This window comes from Lissotriton vulgaris, unplaced genomic scaffold, assembly GCF_964263255.1.
Source record: "Lissotriton vulgaris unplaced genomic scaffold, aLisVul1.2 SCAFFOLD_1193, whole genome shotgun sequence".
NCBI classification, from domain to species: Eukaryota; Metazoa; Chordata; class Amphibia; order Caudata; family Salamandridae; genus Lissotriton; species Lissotriton vulgaris.
Window position 1 is genome coordinate 462,146 of NW_028249262.1, and position 18,197 is coordinate 480,342.

General features: G+C 44.1%; 1 protein-coding gene across 2 annotated transcripts in view; it reads right to left on the reverse strand.

Annotated features, from left to right (window-relative positions):
• Positions 1–5,684: 5,684 nt before the first annotated feature.
• Positions 5,685–18,197, reverse strand: part of LOC147663638 (uncharacterized) — a 96,272-nt gene continuing 83,759 nt past the window's right edge. For both annotated transcript variants that reach the window (XM_086950305.1, XM_086950304.1), the window contains exon 3: positions 5,685–14,378. In XM_086950305.1, the coding sequence (XP_086806431.1) occupies positions 11,911–14,378 (2,468 nt within the window). In that variant the 3' untranslated portion in view covers positions 5,685–11,910. The remainder of the gene's footprint in view (positions 14,379–18,197) is intronic.

Here is an 18,197-nt window from a genome sequence, read left to right on the forward strand (position 1 = left end):
CGCTCCCCATGCTGGTACCTGATGTTTGAAGGTAAACCTGGTCCTCGAATTGAAAAAAGTTTTGTTTCATGGCCAAGGTGGCACAGGCCATTATAAATTGGACGGGAGTGATGCTGTTAAGTTCTCTTGACTCAAGAAGTTGATGTATCACGTCCAAAGTCTCATCCTGCGGGATGGAAGTATAGAGTGCCTCAACATCGAATGAAACTAGGAGGTCAGTATCTCTATCAAATTCGATGTTAGGTATCAATATGAGGAGGTCAGTGGTATCCTTAAGGTAAGTGGGCATTTCCTGCACCATAGGTCTCAAGAAGTGGTCCACAAAAGTGGAGAGGGGTTCCAGGGCTGATCCTATCCCGGAAATTATAGGGCGTCCTGGGGGCGGTCGTTGCTCCTTGTGAACCTTGGGTAAGGTGTAGAAATAAGGCATCTTAGGGTGCTCAGTGCAGAGGTACCTGGCTTCAGCTGGGGTGATCCATCCCTCTGAAGATGCTTCTTCCACCATTGCTTTGATGTTTGATTTAAGCTCATCTGTCGGGTCATGGTTCAGCGGGGCGTAAGATTGTCTCATGTTGAGTTGTCTGAGGCACTCTGTTCTGTAGACTCGTGTGTCCATTATAACAATCGATCCGTTTACCATTTCCCTGCTTCCCTGGCCTGCCAAAATCATCGAGGCACATGTCAACAACATTCTGACCAATTTCCTTCTCACCAACAACATTCTGGATGACTCCCAACACGGGTTTAGAGCTGGTCATAGCACCGAGACAGCCTTGCTTAGTGTTACAGAAGACCTTCGTACCATTCTTGACACCGGCGGAACGGCAGCACTGGTCCTGTTGGACCTCAGTGCTGCCTTCGACACAGTGTCACATGAGGTCCTTCTGACGAGACTGGAGGAAATTGGAATTACAGGGACAGCTTTGGGATGGTTTAGAGACTTTCTCTCCAACAGGTCCTTCAGAGTCTCCACCCCCCCCTTACATCTCTAAGGAGCATAACATCGGACAGGGAGTGCCGCAGGGTTCTTCCCTGAGCCCTACCCTGTTCAATGTTTATGTCCGCCCTCTGGCAGAGGTGGCTAGAAAGAACGGACTAGCACTGGTATCTTATGCCGATGATACCCAGTTGGTGGTGGCTCTTAAGAACAACAGTGGTCTGGAGGCCCATCACTTTAAACAGACACTTACGGACATCACCAACTGGATGACGGCGAATTTCCTTCAACTGAACGCCGGGAAAACAGAGATACTGCTCCTGGGAAAAAACATCTCGTCCTGGGGAGACAACTGGTGGCCTGAAGCACTAGGCCAACCTCCCGAGCCAAAAGAATGCGTTAAAAATCTGGGAGTCTGGGTGGACTCTGCTCTGAAGTTCACTCATCATACTAAAAAAGTGGCTGCCACTTGCTTCGGCATTTTACGTAACATCAGACCTATTCTGAAGTTCTTTGACTGCCGCACTCGCCAGCTAATTGTTCAGGCGACCATTCTTTCTAGACTGGATTATGCCAGCTCTCTCTTACTGGGGGCAAATCTCGCCGAAACCACCAGACTGCAGAGAGTCCAGAATGCGGCAGCCAGGGCCCTGGTAGGTCTCCCCCGCCATTCCTCGGTATCCGGAGCCTTGAAAAAATTGCATTGGCTCCCGGTGGGTAAAAGGATCCAGTTTAAGGCACTGTGTCTAGCTTTTAAAATCCTTAAAACCGCTTCCCCCCCAATGCTGTGCCCCCTCCTGTCAGAATACATTCCGAGGAGGTCGCTCCGCTCAGAGGGACAACACCTCGCGATTATCCCCCGCACCAGACTGGCCAGAGTAGGCGGCCGATCCTTTAGCTTCCTAGCTGCCAAGCTATGGAATAGCCTTCCCGAAGCTATCCGCGGTATGCAGGACCTTTTTGCCTTCAGAAAGGCTGTCAAAACTCATCTCTTCCAATAATTTTTTTTTCTTCTCTCCGCACCTCCAACTCTCTGCATTCTGTCTGCTTGCAGCGCCGGGACGCCTCTTGGCTGGGGCAGCCGCGCGCTATATAAATCACTATAACATTAACATTAACAGATGAGGCCAACACCTATGATGGATAGATGGGTGAGAACGCCTACTAGAGGCTTCTCGAACGTGTTGATTTAACTATAAAAAGGAGTGTCTGTGGAATGGAGCTCAGGAACTCAGTCTTGGAGTGGACGCACTCGCAGGATGACTTTGGTGCCCGGAGAGATTACTTCCTGTGCCCCAGTCTCTAAAGGATTCCCGACTTGGTGTTTTCGGTGCTTGGTCAGGGTTGTTGAAGACTCCGGTGCAGACGCATCTGGTGAGGTGCTTTGTACATTAACTGTTTATATACCTGTATTCACAGTTTCATATGTATATATATATATAGTGTGGTGTATTAATTGTTTATTGCTTTTCACTCGGTGCCTAAGAATTTTTCTAGCTTCAGTGAATTATTGACCTTTTCTACGATATTAATAAAGCTCATTTTACCTCCAGAGGAGTGTTAGAGTTTCTGTGTAAGAGGTGTGAGTAAGTTCAGATTACGCAAGTGGGCAAGGCAATACAGGTCTTAGCCTGATTTCAGCATGCTTAGCAGTGTTCTCTGGCTCGCAGCCCTAGTGATTCAATGGTTGGGGATTCTTATAGGACTTTCATAAACTCTCACTGATGGTCACTTATCGAAGCCGTGCTGCACACAACTCCCCTGCCATGAAAATATACAACTCCCAGCTGTGTGTTGAGATCAGGCACATATAGTAAGTTTTTGAAGCTTTCAGCATATTTTGTAAGATAAACTGTAAGTAATTAATTCTGTATGAGATTAGTTTTATATCTAGTGTGAAATGTAGAATTACTGGTTTGCAAAACCTGGAGAACTATCATTATAATGAATTGTTGTTATAATGAAATAAAGTGAATTAATGTGTTGTAAATGTTTCCAATAAAAAAAACTACCAGCGGGAGCAAAGAGGTTGAATTTCAATCTTTAAAATGTTCATTTTTCTAAGTGATTAGTAAACTAATTTGTTGTCTATCATTATTCATATCTCATCATTTGTTTTCAATTCTCATTTCATTCAAATTCTTTCCATTCATGATTCCTAGTTAACAGACATGTAACGGAGACTCCTTATTACTCCACAATAATTGTCACGTACACAATTGAATGGCCATATCTTTGGGCCACTCTGGCGAAGTTTGGTTTCGGTGCTGACTTTATCAGTTGGGTTAGACTTTTATATTCGGATCCGTTAGCTCAGGTCGTCGTCAATGGCAGAGTGTCCCGTTCCTTTGCTCTCGGGAGGGGTACGTGGCAGGGATGCCCGCTGTCTCCCTTGCTTTTTGCTCTTGCTCTGGAACCGCTCGCAGCCTGGCTCCGATGGGAGCCGTCGATAAAGGGCATCCAGTGGTCCCCCGATTTTGAAGATCGTGTTTCGTTGTACGCCGACGATATCCTTTTATACCTTACCTCCTCTCGTAAATCCCTTAACGTCCTGTTCGACGTTCTCACTTCTTTTGGCAAGAACTCCGGCCTGATTATTAATTGGTCCAAATCGTGTGTGTATGTCATCTCGGGTGGCCTCCCCCCTTTGCTGAGTAGGTTTCCCATCCAAATCTCGCAAGCAGGCTTCAAGTACTTGGGAGTCTATATATCGTTGGACCCAGTTGCCCGCTACGAGCATAATCTCCTCCCTCCGCTCCGACGACTGAAGTTGGACGTGGCTCGGTGGCGTAGATTGCCGTTGTCGCCACTTGGTCGAGCGGCACTTTTTAAAATGATGTCTCTGCCTCGCTTTCTCTATGCGCTTCAAAATTCCTTTGACGTTATTCCGGCGGCGTACTTTCGGGAGGTGGAAGGTTTGCAGAGGAGGCTCGTTTGGGACGGTCGTGCTCGCATCGCTCTTGCAAAGCTAACTTTCCCATGGTATGACGGGGGCATCGCGCTCCCGGACATCAGGAGGTATTACTGGGCCTCCCAGTTGTCCGCCATCAACCATGCTACTTATGCGCCCAGACCGGCTCCAGCATTCGAGATGGACAAATATCAGTTGCCCAGTGGTAACTTCAATAGAGCACTCTACTCTCGGACGGCGGGGAGGAACCTAACGGAACTCACTAAGATTGCGGTGCGTGTTTTGTAAGATGCAAATGCGGCCATGGGATGGAGTGAACGATTGGCGCGAGCAACCCCATTGTATGCATCTGAACAATTGGGATGCCTCTGGACAACGAAAGGTTTTGAGAACTGGGACATGATTGGTATTAGTAGAGTGGGTGATCTTTGGGTGAAAGGCGCGGTGAAGGCCTTTGTGATGCTTCAAAGTGAGTACGAGTTGGGAGATCGGGAGTTCTTCCGATATGTACAGGTTTGCCACGCTTTGCTGTCTGTCTTTACAGCTGGTGTTCCGGTTCCTGAAACCTCCCCACTTGAGGACCGTATACTTGATGGTCATCTGCCCGATAGTATGATCTCCTTGATCTATAAGAAACTAATTAACATCCGGGCAGATCTCCTTGTACGTCTCAGAGAGGTTTGGACCAGAGCCGGGTTGGAGTTGAATGACGAGGACTGGCAGGCTGCCTTATCTTCCCCAAAAGAGGTCGCCATTCCTGCCCGTCTCCGTCTCGTCCAGCTCAAGATTCTTCATCGTGTGTATGTTACGGGTCCTCATTTGGTTGCGATGGGTTTTTCCTTGGATGGGTTGTGTAAGCGTGGATGTGGTATGTGTGCCACCTTTCTCCACATCCTATGGGAGTGCCGGGAGGTGGCAGCGTATTGGCAGCGGGTGCATGCGGTCATGGAAGTTGTAACCGGGGTTGCTCTGCTGCCTGAGGCTCGTAGATGTCTGTTGAATGTGTGGGAACCAAATGATTACAACGTTGCCCAGGCCCGGTGGGCGGCACTGGGGAACATGATTGCAAAAAGAGATATTGCGCAGTTGTGGGGTTCCCCACGGCCTCCCACCGTGTCGGTAAGGAAGGAGAATATGGACTGGTGCATTGTTTAGAGAGAAGACGGTATATTTGGCTAGGGGCAAGCCTAGGGCGTGGAGCAAAATTTGGGGTCAGTGGAACGCCTACCGAGGGAACATCTGCACACCCCCCTTTGAAGACACCGTGGACATTCCACTTTCCCTTTTATCCGGAGGTTCCTGGAACGATTTATTCCTTTTCTCCTATTGTCTGACTTCCCCACTGCCTCCCCCCTGACAATCTTTCATGCCCTCCTGATCCGTTATCTGGTACTGCGGGTCCCCCCCATCGGAGCTTGACATGGTCTATAACGCCTCTCGCCTTGAGTCTCTTTCCTTTGTTTTCTTTTTTTCCGTTTTATTTCTAAAAAATTAAAAAATTCTATATCCTGCCTACATCCTGTGTTGCCGGAAAAATATCCTGTGTTAAGTCGAACCACTGGAGTGCGGTCGCTGCTTTGTGATTTAGCATAAATGCCTCCCATGTCCTAGCGGCCGGCCCGTGTGGTTGTAGGCCCATACTTGTAATGATAATTGTGCACAATAAAGTTTTTCAGAAAAAAAAAAAAAATTGTCACATAACATATTTATCAGGAAAGGTGTCTGCTGTTTAGTTAATATGGTTTCATTTTTTTTATATATTTCTTTGTAAACCTGCTTGTTAATATGTTCCCTGTTTATCCATACAGAATGAAAAAAGTCACCAGAATGGGTATTTCAAAAATATATGTATATTTTTATTAGTCATTTTCTCAATTTTCTTGTAGCTTAATTTTTATTGGGACATGATCTTGAAACACAGAGTTGCTATAAAGAGTCAAACAGAAAGGATATAAGCGTATTAAAGAAAGCACGCTCTCGCTGATACTGCGTAGCTTACATGCCCAACAGTACCCCAAACTGTCAGTAAAGTTTAAACTATTCACTATGCATCAAAAAGAGGTAAGGCTGGTTTGAGAAGAGCAAAATTATCAACAATCTTTGAGTATTACAATGTGTATTACATTTTCGTTTTATATATACAAATAAACACAAGAAAAGATTATTTCAAAATGGTCAAATGATATGATTGTTTCTAATACAGAGTATAAAATTGACAGAAGGAATACAGTCTCAAAGTTAACAATACTGTATTGTCTTGGTGTAGAAGTTTTCCTTCTTTGTCTTTTACACACAGTTGTAGTTCATTGGAAGCACTTCTTAGGATTCCATCCTAGGTGTTGCATAGGGCATTATTTCATCATCCCTGGACCTTAGTTGTACCAGTCTATAAGTCAAAACCAGCCAACATGTGTGTCTCTAGAGTCAGAGTGCTTCCCTGATTCATCAAGGCTGAGAGAAATCAAAATACTGGGTAATACCCACAACATTATGGAGAAAATCTTCCTGGTTTGCTTATTAGGATTCCATTTTTAACAGTCGTACCCAAAATATAGGATTTTAAAAAACTTGCTATATAATTTGCTGTTCCCATTTACCACCTGCAACTATTGATGAGATTCTGGTTGGTTACTTCAATTATCAACACTGTGCCCATCCACGGTCAAACAGGGAGCGGCGTCAATCTTGCTGAGGAAAAGTGGTAACCCAGATTTCCAAAAGGAAAGGGGACAACCCGAGATGGGAGTGAAAGAGATGGGTGGAAACAAATTAGAGGGAAAAGGGAGAGTCAAAGAGTGTGAGAGGGGATCATGGAATGAAACCTTGGATTCAGTAAAGTAAGATAGGGACATAGAGGCAATGGATCAGGGAAAGGAGAGAAAGGCAAGATGCTCATGGGACCAAAAATGCCCCCCACACATGCACCCCACATTTCAATCACTGATTCACAGTCAATGATTCACAGACTTAATTCAATTTCAATCCCCATCACATGGTGTGATCACAACCCTTAAAGATACATAACCCTCAACTCTTTCCATTCCGACAATCGACCTGAATGCCAATCACTATAGACTAGTCTCTAAAGTGGAGGATGTGCAGTGATCGGCCTCAGGTAATGTCCTCAGTCCAAGAGTCTCTGTACATTTGGAGGGAACCCGGGAAAATAAAACCTCTTGTGAAGGAAAACTCTGTCACTGTTGCCTTCGGCATCCTGCACCCATCTAGCTGATCTACCTCTGGCTATTCCCCTCTTAGATTAGTTTAGTTCTTAAAAGTGGCAGTACAATATTTTCAATGAGAGGCTAACAGGATCATTTACTTTCCTGATAGTATGGAAGGCTGGCATTGCATATGTTGGGGTGTGTGGGACAGGATCATATGGCATTTGGTAGGTATCCCTTGTAGTTTTCTAAAGAGGCCTGGGTCAAAACTCGCAAGTCTTCAGCTTCTGGTCCGTGTTTCAAGTGCCTTGGTTTTTCCCAGCAGCTCCTGACAATAGATAGTACTCCTGAAAAGAGCTATTCATGACTGCAGAGTCCAACACTCCAATATCCAGGGGGCACGGCTATCCCCCTGGATGATGGGTTCAACCCAGATCTGTGACTGGGGGTGAGTGTAGTCAAAGTTTCAGCGCTCCGTCCATCATCTCCTTGTGTTTGCTTTGTTTGCCATAAGTTGGCCGGGTGTGCCCAGATGTAGGTTCCTTGCTCACTTTGCCACTGGATTCAAGGTAGCCTGGCTGCTGAAGGGTGTTACCCCGAAACCGGTCCCAGGATGCTTGTTTCCGGTTCAGGGAAGACCTGGCTTGGCAGTTGCTATGAGGCACAGGGTCAAGACTGATTTGCTTATAGCTGTGTCTGAACTGAGGTGGCGAAGTAAACTAAAGAATGATGATGGATTCAACCCAGATCTGTGACTGGGGATGAGCTTCTCAAAAGTTTCTGCGCTCCATCCATCATCTCTTTGTCTTTGCTTTGATCCCCCTCATGGAGTCACCTCTCTCCTCTGCCCTTGGTTCGGATGCTAGGCTCCTTACACTGCAACGTCCTACTCAACGGTAAGTCTCTAGAATCCCAATACTCTCACCAATCACAGACTCTAGCACTGTCACTGCTCCAGATGGCCGGCACCACCTTGGATCTCAGGGATGAGCAGGACAACATGGACAGCACCGTCCAAGAGCTAGAGCTCCTCTCACTATAAAACTGCGCGGCAGCTCTGATTAACCCAGGACACACAAGCCTTTGGGGCCCTGAAACCTCTGCAAGGTTGGGCACAGACAGCTTAACAGCCGTCCCCCCACCAACCCCTCAAACACACACTTTCTCAGTTCTTAAGACCAAACAATATTCATTATTTCTTTATTCAGTGGATTGTTTTCCCAGAACAAGATATTCCATATAACTAGAAATTACATCCTTGCAGTTAAGAACCAAATGAAAATGAAGGTGGAAGAATTAATCTTTGGTAGCTAACCAACAATAAAAGGAATACAATCAAAAACCAAATGTTCTGTCTCTTTAGTTGCAATGCAGACAGTTGAAGGAGAAGAAGGAAGATATATTCCCCCAGTCCAAAACCTGGTTAGAAGGATCTTCTGAGTAGTTTCCCTCAGCACTGCCACTTGGTGTGCGTCATAGGTGAGCGGTTGACTGCACACTTTGTTGTGAAAGGTGAGGACGTCTCTTTGTGAGTCCTGCCTCTTTGTCTTTCTCAGATTCCTCCTTCAGTTGGGATCAGGACAGCAGAGTGGAAACACTTCACACCTCTTTGTGCCATTATTGTGGGTGTTTCAGGATGGAGAAAGACCCAGGGTTACCTGCTGTATGAACCCTCACACTACACAAAGACTGTGTCTAGGGAATAGCCTGATGTGGCATGGTGAGCAAAATAACAATGGACAGGGATGTGCTCCCAAGTAATGACTTGTGTCTGATATTAATTGAAGCATCTATCCAGCACTTTTAGTATACTTCAGTGCAAAGCTCTAAATGGCAAGGGTATGCCCAGACGTGAGTACTGTGCTCACTATGCCACTGGAACCAGGCTACACCTGACCCACGAGCCCCAATTGGGGTGAAACCTCTTGGGCTGCTTGTGTTCCGGTTCGGCAAGGACCTGGCCTGGCAGTTTGGGCTACACTCCTCCTACTGGAGCAAGACCAAGGCTGACTTGCACATAGCGTGGTCCGAACTAAGGTGCCATGGTGTGTAAAAATAAAACGGTGGACTGGAATGCTATCCTGAGCGACTGCCAGTAGTTAGATGCACTGTAAGCATACATCCCACCACCTTTTGTGTGTTTCATATCTAATTTGTGCACCACAGGAAGAACCATTTGGTGTATAAAGAGGAGAGCCTTTGGCTAGTAAGTACTCAATCTTGTCCAAAGAGGGATTCTGCATAGAGCACATCTTAATAAGTGGGACTTTAAACAAGGCAATGGGTAGTTTCCAATTCTGAAGAGAAGGTGCATTGGAATAAAGAAAGACAAATTAGTCTCCGATTACAAGATGTATTCCAGTCAACATGCAGCATTTTAAGAAACAATAGTGTCCGAAGAATCATAATGTGATGTGAATAGGATGTGTTACTGAGTGATATTGCCTTGGGGGTTTCCTCCGTTGATAATATGATTGGATCCTGTACTATAGAAGTCATAGTAAATTATTTTGGTTTGGTAAAGGTTGCCAAGCACAATAAGAGTGCTGAAATAGCAAAGATGTTCATGATATAGAAAAACTCAGGAGTTATTGGTTTTAAAACACACAGTGCCCACGTGAATTAATACGAAACGTGAGTTTGTTGTTTATGGCGTGTGACCAAGAACAATGATATATTTTAATGTAGTTGTGAAGAGAGATCTGAGAATCCTTAACGAAAGCGTTTAAGAGCAGTGCATGGATTGTGTATTATGACATCATGAATTCTATTTAATCTTAGAAAGTGAGAAAATCAAATACCAATAATAAATTCCTACATATGTTTCTGAAATGCATAGATAGTCTGGTTGCTGTTATTATTCGGTATGAATAAAATAGGATAGGAACAAACTCTTCCTAACAGGAACACAGATGACCAATACAAAAGATATAAAACGGTATCAGATAGAAGCATTTTTGGTTAAACCTCCAGATAGGGTCCTTAGTGAAATAGGTAAGAATTAATGTTGAGTAAGAAAGGGAACTTTTGTAGATTTCTATATAGTTGAGCGACGCCCACCCGTTTTAATTAAATTGCTAGTCACCATGCGCTTTCTGCCATATCACCTGTTGCACCCAAAGATACACACGGTGTACCATAACTGGCGGATGGGCACCGCAGGGATAGCAATCAGCTTACTGATTGTTTTTGGTGGGGTATTCTTAGCTATCTATAAAATGGCTGAGGCAATCGATGGATGTGTGGGGGAAGGTTTCATATTGGAATTTCAACATAGCAGTTTACCCCAGTTTGTTCTGCTGTATCCATTTACGTTTGGGACACTTGGGTATCACTTTGAACGTTTAAAATCTCCTAGTTTAATGATGGAAATAGCCTCATGAGTGATGTCTGCTCTTTCCCAGCTACACCACGTGGCAGAAGGGTGAATCACTGTCCCTGTTTGTCTGAGTGTTAGCTGCTTCATATGTGATCTCTGCTGCTCTGACAGCCATAAGAAGTGCTAATCACTATGTAGCTGATGTTATAAGTGAACAACTTATTAGAGCTTGTGCACTATAGTCGGTATCCCAGAGTTTGTTGCCTGAGCTGAATTTTACTTTTGCATGCTTGCTGTAACTACAATACGCCTAATGTCTAAATCAAAAAATGCCTGGCTCATGTCCTGCATTAACTGTAGATTAACTTAAAATTATTTTATTGTTACTCTGTCCATCCCCATGGTTATCGTCCTCGAGGATAGTGAAACTCTTCTATGAGCCAAAATATGCAGAATATATTACGCCCTACATGGACCAAAGAATCAGATCTTTGTAATCTTCCTAGCTCCACCTCAAGATGGGCAGTTTCTCCATTTGGGTACTGCTTTGTAGAGAAGCCAGGACAAAAACAAACTTTATTGCCGGGTTACAGAACATTTGTCCAGTCAGCTTTTGAAGATTAATTCTAATTATAACTACAACAACAGTGGGTGCCATTTCTGTTAATCGTTCTGCATTTTCTTAATCTCCTATAAAATTTACAAACTCGTCATCGCCTTGTTACTTCGGATAGCGTAACTGCTGAGGATTTAAACCTCTATAATCATAGCTATACTTTGGAAAGTGACGCTTACTCCTCCCATGTCTACATTTCTTGAAACAATCTGTTTATGTTTCAGGATTGGGATGTTTTGAGTGAGGTCTGTGGAGGAGGCCAGCTTATAATGCATATTAATTTCCACTGTATGAGATGAGCCACTTTGATTGCTTGTATATTAGTGTTTTACGAAAAAGCAGTTGCCACCCAGAATCCAGCTTTATGGAATTTATTACCAATTTTGGATTTATCTGCTGTGCCGTTATTGATAAGCATTAAGTAAGCCATATTTTGAGCAAGATGCTGTTGACATTTCTAGTCTCTGGGCTGCTGATCTCTCACATGTAACCACCAGTTTGTCTATTTTTGATGTGCTCTCCAGTTGCTTTTCTTTTGGTCGGGTTTCTTTTCTTTTTATGTTTTTTTTACTGCCCATGTGAGCTTGGATAAAATAGTTCTCACACTTGCATGGTTCCTCCACTGAGGTCTGATTTTCTCTGATGAGAAAAATAAGTTTTACTCGCACTGATCTATTGTAAATCTGCTTAAGTCGGAATCCTCTGCAGGTCACAGATGCTACTTTAGAGTGAAGCATTTCAACTCTCTATAGTGTCACTCCTTCTTTATGCAGAGTCAACGAATTGTCTCAGACATGATTACAACATAAAGTGCTTACAGACTCCATGCATGTTCTCCATACAGATAACGGGATGCACTCGCTAAGATAAGCCCTGAGTGAAGCTTTTCCCATGCCAAGTAAACCTCCACCTGGAATTCCTGATACTCTATTGAGCATGGCAGCGGTCTTACACCATACACTCTCAGGGCTTTTCCCTAGTATGGATCCTCTGATGCCTGTATAGGTTTGAGCTCACAGCAAAGTTTTTCTCGCACTCTGTACACTGGTACGGCTTTTCTCCGGTATGGGTCCTTTGGTGCTTGTATAGATAGGAGAGCACAGGGAAGCTTTTCTCACACCCTGTGCACTGGTATGGTTTCTCTCTCCTGTGGGACTCCTGATGATGCAGCAAGACAGATTCCTCCTTAAAGTACTTACCACATTCCATGCACTTGTAGGGCTTCTCTCCATTATGGATTTTTTGATGCATGTACAGGCTGGAGCTCACAGTGAAACTTTTCTCACACTCTGCACACTGGTACATTTTCACCCCTGCATGGGATCTCTGATGACTAATCAGAACAGTTTTTTGACTAAATCGTTTCCCGCATTCGAGGCACTCGTGGGGCTTCTTCCCCGAGTGGATCATCTGATGCCTGTACAGGTTTGAGCTGACAGTGAAGCTTTTTTTACACTCTGTACATTGGTATGGCTTTTCTCCTGTATGTACCCTCTGATGTTTTTGCAGAGAGGAACGTAAGGTGAAATTTTTCTCACACTCTCTACATTGGTATGGATTCTCTCCCGTATGAAGCCTCTGATGTTTGTGCAGAGAGGCAGGCAGAGTGAAGCTTTTATCACACACTGTACACTGATATGGCTTCTCTCCTACATGAACCCTCTGATGTTTTTGCAAAGAGGAACGTTGGGTGAAGCTTTTCTCACACTCTGTACACTGGTGTGATTTATCTCTTGTATGTTTGTTATGGACCCTTTTATGTTTCAGCAGTGAGGAATGCAGGGTGAATATTTTCTCACATTCTGCGCACTGATACAGCTCCACCCCCGAGTATGTGGTCTGCTGGTCTATCAAGTCAGATTCATATGTGAAAGGCTCACCACATTCCATGTCCTTGTAGGGCTCTTCACTAATATCAATCATGGCATGTATGATCTTGCTGCCAGTAAACTTTTTCCCACTGTGCAGACTCTGGTATTGAACCTCTATGGTGTGGCCCCTCTGATGTCTTTGAAGAGCAGACTGCGAGGTGAAGCTTTCTCCACACTCTGTGCACAAATGCAGTTTCTCAGCAGAGTGATCTTTCTGGTTATCTTGTATCATCTCTGATGGTGTACCGCATTCTAAACCCCTGTAGGAATTCTTCTCAATATCAGCCGTCACATGCTTGTCCACGTTCTTGCTGACATCGGAGCTTTCCCTCCTTTCAAGGCTCTGGTATGGAATCTCTGTGGCGTGGCTCCTCTGATGTCTACGCAGAGAAGACTGTAAGATGAAGCTTTCTTGACACTCTGTGCAGTGATAACGTTTCTCCCATGAGTGAGATGTCTGATGATCTTCGATTACCTCGGATGGCTTAGAACATTCTGTGCCCTCGTACGGCTCCTCCTTGATATGGGGCTTTGCATGCGTGTCCACGTTCTTTACACCAATGACACTTTCATCACTCTCCGGGTACTGGTGCAGTCTATCAGTGACATGAATACGCTGATGTCGGGTCAGAGTGGACAGTACGGTGAAACTTTTATCACACTCTGTACACTGGTGAGGTTTTTCCCCCCTGTGGCATCTCTGATGATTCATCAGAACAGTCTTTTGACTAAAGCGCTTCCCACAGTCCGTGCACTCGTGGGGCTTTTTCCCAGAATGAATCATCTGATGCCTGTAAAGGTTTGAGCTAACAGTAAAGCTCTTCTTGCACTCTGTACAGTGGTACGGCTTCTCTCCAGTATGGACCCTCTGATGTTTCTGCAGAGAGGAGCGCAGAGTGAAGCTTTTCTCACACTCTGTGCACTGGAACGTCTTCTTTTCAATGTCTGTGAAGACAGATTCGTGCTGACTTTGCCTAGCACTTTCCATGTCCCTGTAGGATTCACTTTTAAAGTGCATCATCTGATGCCTGTACAGATTTTCACTGCCAATGAAGCTTTTTTCACATTCTGTACACTGGTAGAGTATCTCCTTCCTATGACTTCCCTGATATTCATGCAGAGATGAGCTTTGAATTGATATTTTCTCACACTTAGAGAGTTTTTCACCCAAGGGCAATCTGTTATGTATCATTAGACTGGACTCGTCAATGAAGCTGTTCCCACAGTCCCTACGGGTGTAGTACTTTTCCTCTGATTGGATACGCTCAGGTTTCATGAGTTTGGTACACTGGGTAGCTCTGTTTCTGTTGTATGTCCACTTATGGGGCTCCCCCTCAATGTAACAAACTTGTTTCTTTAGGAAGTGAGTTGAGCCTAAATCACGGTTCCCACAATCAGGACACGGACATGGGATTTGATTAATCTGAAACTCTGCTGATTTCTCTTCCAGTTCAGTGGACTGACCAGGTCCACCTTCTGTAGCACTTGTTTTCTTCTGCTGGATATCCAGTGCTCTGGAGTTTATCAGCAGATTCTTTGTTTCTGTAATGGGCCCGTTCCCTGTTGAAAGAAGCATAAGTTCATGAGAATAATGAACTAGTAGATACTTTGCCCCCACAGCACTATAATAAAACATACAGAACCCTGGCAACTTGAACCTGATCCTGCATACAGTTTACAGATGGTAAAAACAGCTGAAGTACAAACAAACCCTTTTCAACTTACATACGAGCTCCTGTGTGTTTAGTAGTTTGCACAATGATTTTAATGTAATACCTGTAACTGGCATGCTGCTACTTGATACAGTTTTCTAGAACTGGAATAAAATGAAAACACAGCTTTCTAAAGGACAACTTAAAATTACTGAATTGCGAAACAATTCTTTTAGAGATCTTGCACAGTCCGTATTTACCCTTGGTTAAAAGGTACAGGGGGTGCGGGAGGGGCTAAGAGAGTAAGCTGACAACAGACTGCAGTTGGGAGGAGCTGGGACGGCAAGTCGACAACGGAAGGCATGCAAGAGAGGCTGAGGAAGCAAGCTGCCATCAGTGGGTGGCGGGAAAGGCTGGTGAAGCAAGCCATCAATGGCGGTGAGGGGGATGGGGCTCGAGAGGCCAAAAGAGTGTCAAAGACGAAGGGAGGGGCTGGGGCAGCAAGCTGACAATGGACAATGCATGGTGGGAGGGAGGGGCTGGGCCACAAGCTGATAACAGAGGATGGGAAGGGATGGGGAAACACAAGGACAACAGAGGGGGTGGGAGGTACTCATTGAACAAATGGCTAAGGGAGTGGAGGGGAAGCAAGAACAGCAAGGGAAGTTGGGGTGTGGAAGCAAAATGAGAACGAGGAACACGGAGAAGAAGTATCAGAGGGCGACAGCTGGAAAATACAATCACTCTTGTGGCACACTTAAAAAGAAAAACGTAGCACCTAAAAAAAAGAGCAGTAGTAGGACACAAGTAAAACGCCCATTCTTCAGGGGAGGGACGACCACAAGATGAGAAAAGGAAGCCTACAGAAGCTGATGAATAAGAAGCGTGCAAATGAGATAGACAATGAAGCCAACCAATGGTATGAAATGGACAGTTCTAAGGCTACTGTAAGCTAAAAAACAGGTCTCGCAACAGAAGGCGCATGTGAAATCTTTTGAGAGACCGACAAATTTTACCAGGCAGTGCTTAGCATGTAAGATCTTATATGGATCCACAGGCCACGAGAAGAAGGTGCAGAGCTGCCGTTCAGGAGAGACTTTCACTCATTTTCTAGGGCATCGGGCACTAATGCAGTTTAACTTGATTGTCAATATCTCCTTTGTATATCCTGTTTACGATTTGTATCTTGGACAAACAATCCAAGCTTAATCCCGGAAGTTGTGGTAGGTTTGGCCTTCAGTTACAACTTGAAGAGGTAATGGCATATGTTGAAGGTGAATGTCCAGTGAGTGGTAGTGTTTTCAAAAGGCTATGGCTTTATTTACCAGTTGAAAAGATAGGGCAGATGAAACCAAATAATTTGCTCTGCATCCAACTCCTTTTCTTCTCCAAGATAGCGGATCGTTCAGCTACCTTACTATCAATCAATCAATAAAAACTTTATTTCGGTTTTTGTTTAAAAACCACAAAAATACAATATACAGCATCCAAAAGACAATAGTACAAAATTAGCAGCAGTTTACATTGCTACGTGTTATAGTAGGATAACTAAATACAGAATACATTTTGATAAAATTAATTAGCAGTCCAGGCATTTTCTATATTTTAAAATTGATTTCAAAAATTCTAAAACAAAAAGAATACTGTCACTATGCAAAAGTTGAAGATACATCATGGCAGGTCTAATCTGGTAAAAATTATGTTTCTTTAAAAGAGGGACCAGATAGTGTTTGCGGGGAAATTCATAATATGTACATAAAAACATAAAATGAAGCATATCCTGTGGAGACTTCCGTCGCAGCCGCAAGGTGCTGCTTCATTATTAAAACTAGTTCTTTCGGGTTTAACAAGCATGTGATAAAATTGGTTCATTCGAAATCTGGTCAATAAAAATTTCTCATATGAGGTCAATGAGCCCATTAAATAAGGTTCAATAAATGGGGTAGTTTTTAGCATGACATATGTTCTGACACTCGATTTCTGAACCTTTATGGCTTCCCTTGATGTTCTCCTTTCCATGAGGAATGCCATTTTGACTGCCTCCAGGTCCTTATTGGAAATACAATCAGGAGTTTCAAATAGCTCTACCCGTCCTAGGCTCAAAAAACTGGTCTTTAAATATTTCAGCCAGGGTATAGTCATAGCATTATCCATGGAGAGACAATCTTCTAAAATCAAATGCGTCAGGGGGATGTCTGGATTTAACTATAATTTCAGCCAGCAGGTCAGTAGACGTAATGAAAAAATATCACTAATATACTGAACACCTAGTTCTTCATGAGCAGTTAAGTTGGATGTACCTTGCAGGAGACATAGTAAACGTTTTAAGAACATGTTCTCCACTATCTGGAGCTGCTCACCCAGCGCGTACCCCCAAATCTCGCTACCGAATGTAGCCGTAGCCACAGACTTAGCATTATATAATTGCAGCATTGCACCAGTGAGCTTTTTCCCAACTTAGAAGCGAAGCTAAATATTGAAGCGTTCACTCTCGCAACTTCACCCTTCTTTTTCAGAACATGCGGGACCCAGTTTAATTTATTATCGAATAGGACTCCTAAATAGGAAAAAGTGCTAGATGTGGGGATTGTTGCACCGCCCATGTTAAATTGAAAATTCCGTCTTGACGGCTTACCTACTTGCATGATATAAGATTTTTAATTATTTATTGTAAGGTCTCCATCTAACATAAAGGACTCAAAAGCAGTTAAAAGAGCTTGAAGGCCTCTTTCGGTCCTCGATACAAGGACCGCATCGTCCGCGTATAGTAGGACCGGAATGCCCCGACGACCAACTCTGGGGCAATCGGCCCCCACCTCTTGTAAAACACTATCTAGATCATTTATATAAAAATTAAACAAAAAGGGAGCCAACATGCATCCTTGGTGGACTCCCCTTTTGATATTAAAATCCCTAGTTAAACTCAGGTCCTGAGAAAACCTCACATTAGCTCGAGTGGATCTATGTAGATCTTCTAGGAGGTTCACAATGCCAGCATCAACCCCCCTTGCCCTCATGGACCGCCATAGCTTCTGCCTGTTTACACAATCAAAAGCAGAGGACCGGTCCATGAAGGCAAGATGGATGGTCCCCTTTTGCCACTGTGTATTTGGTTAATATTAAATAAAGGTTAAGGCACTGCGTAGTGGTAGAGCGTCCCCTGCAGAAACCATACAGGGAGTCAGACATAATATTATTGTCTTCAGCCCAAGTAATAAGTCTCTGCAGGAGTACCCCCCCCCCCCCCAAAAAACTTTCACCATCGAGTCCAAAAGTGATATGGGTCTATAGCAGTGAGGACTGCTTTTATTCCCTTTCTTAAAAACTGGTAGAATAGTGGAGACCCCCCCAGGACTGTGGGCATCCACTATGTACTGCAGCATTAAAAACAGATTCAAGGATTGGTGCCCAGAAGGAGGGATCAGACTTATATAACTCTGGAGGGATTCCATATGGTCCAGGTGCTTTACCAGCTGTTAGACCAAGAATTCCTTCGCCTATCTCCCCTCTACTAATTATAATTTTAGTGCTATTAAGGTCAGGTGTTAGATTATCATACTCTTCCATGAGACAGTCATACATATGCTCAAAGTGAGCCTCCCAGTCTTCCTTAGCTATATGACATTCAAGCCCGTCTCCTGACTCCTGGACTAGAAATGGTTTTTTTAATGTGCCCCAAAACGTGAAACTTTTCCTAAGAATTTCGGGATCCAAAAGTTCATTCCAT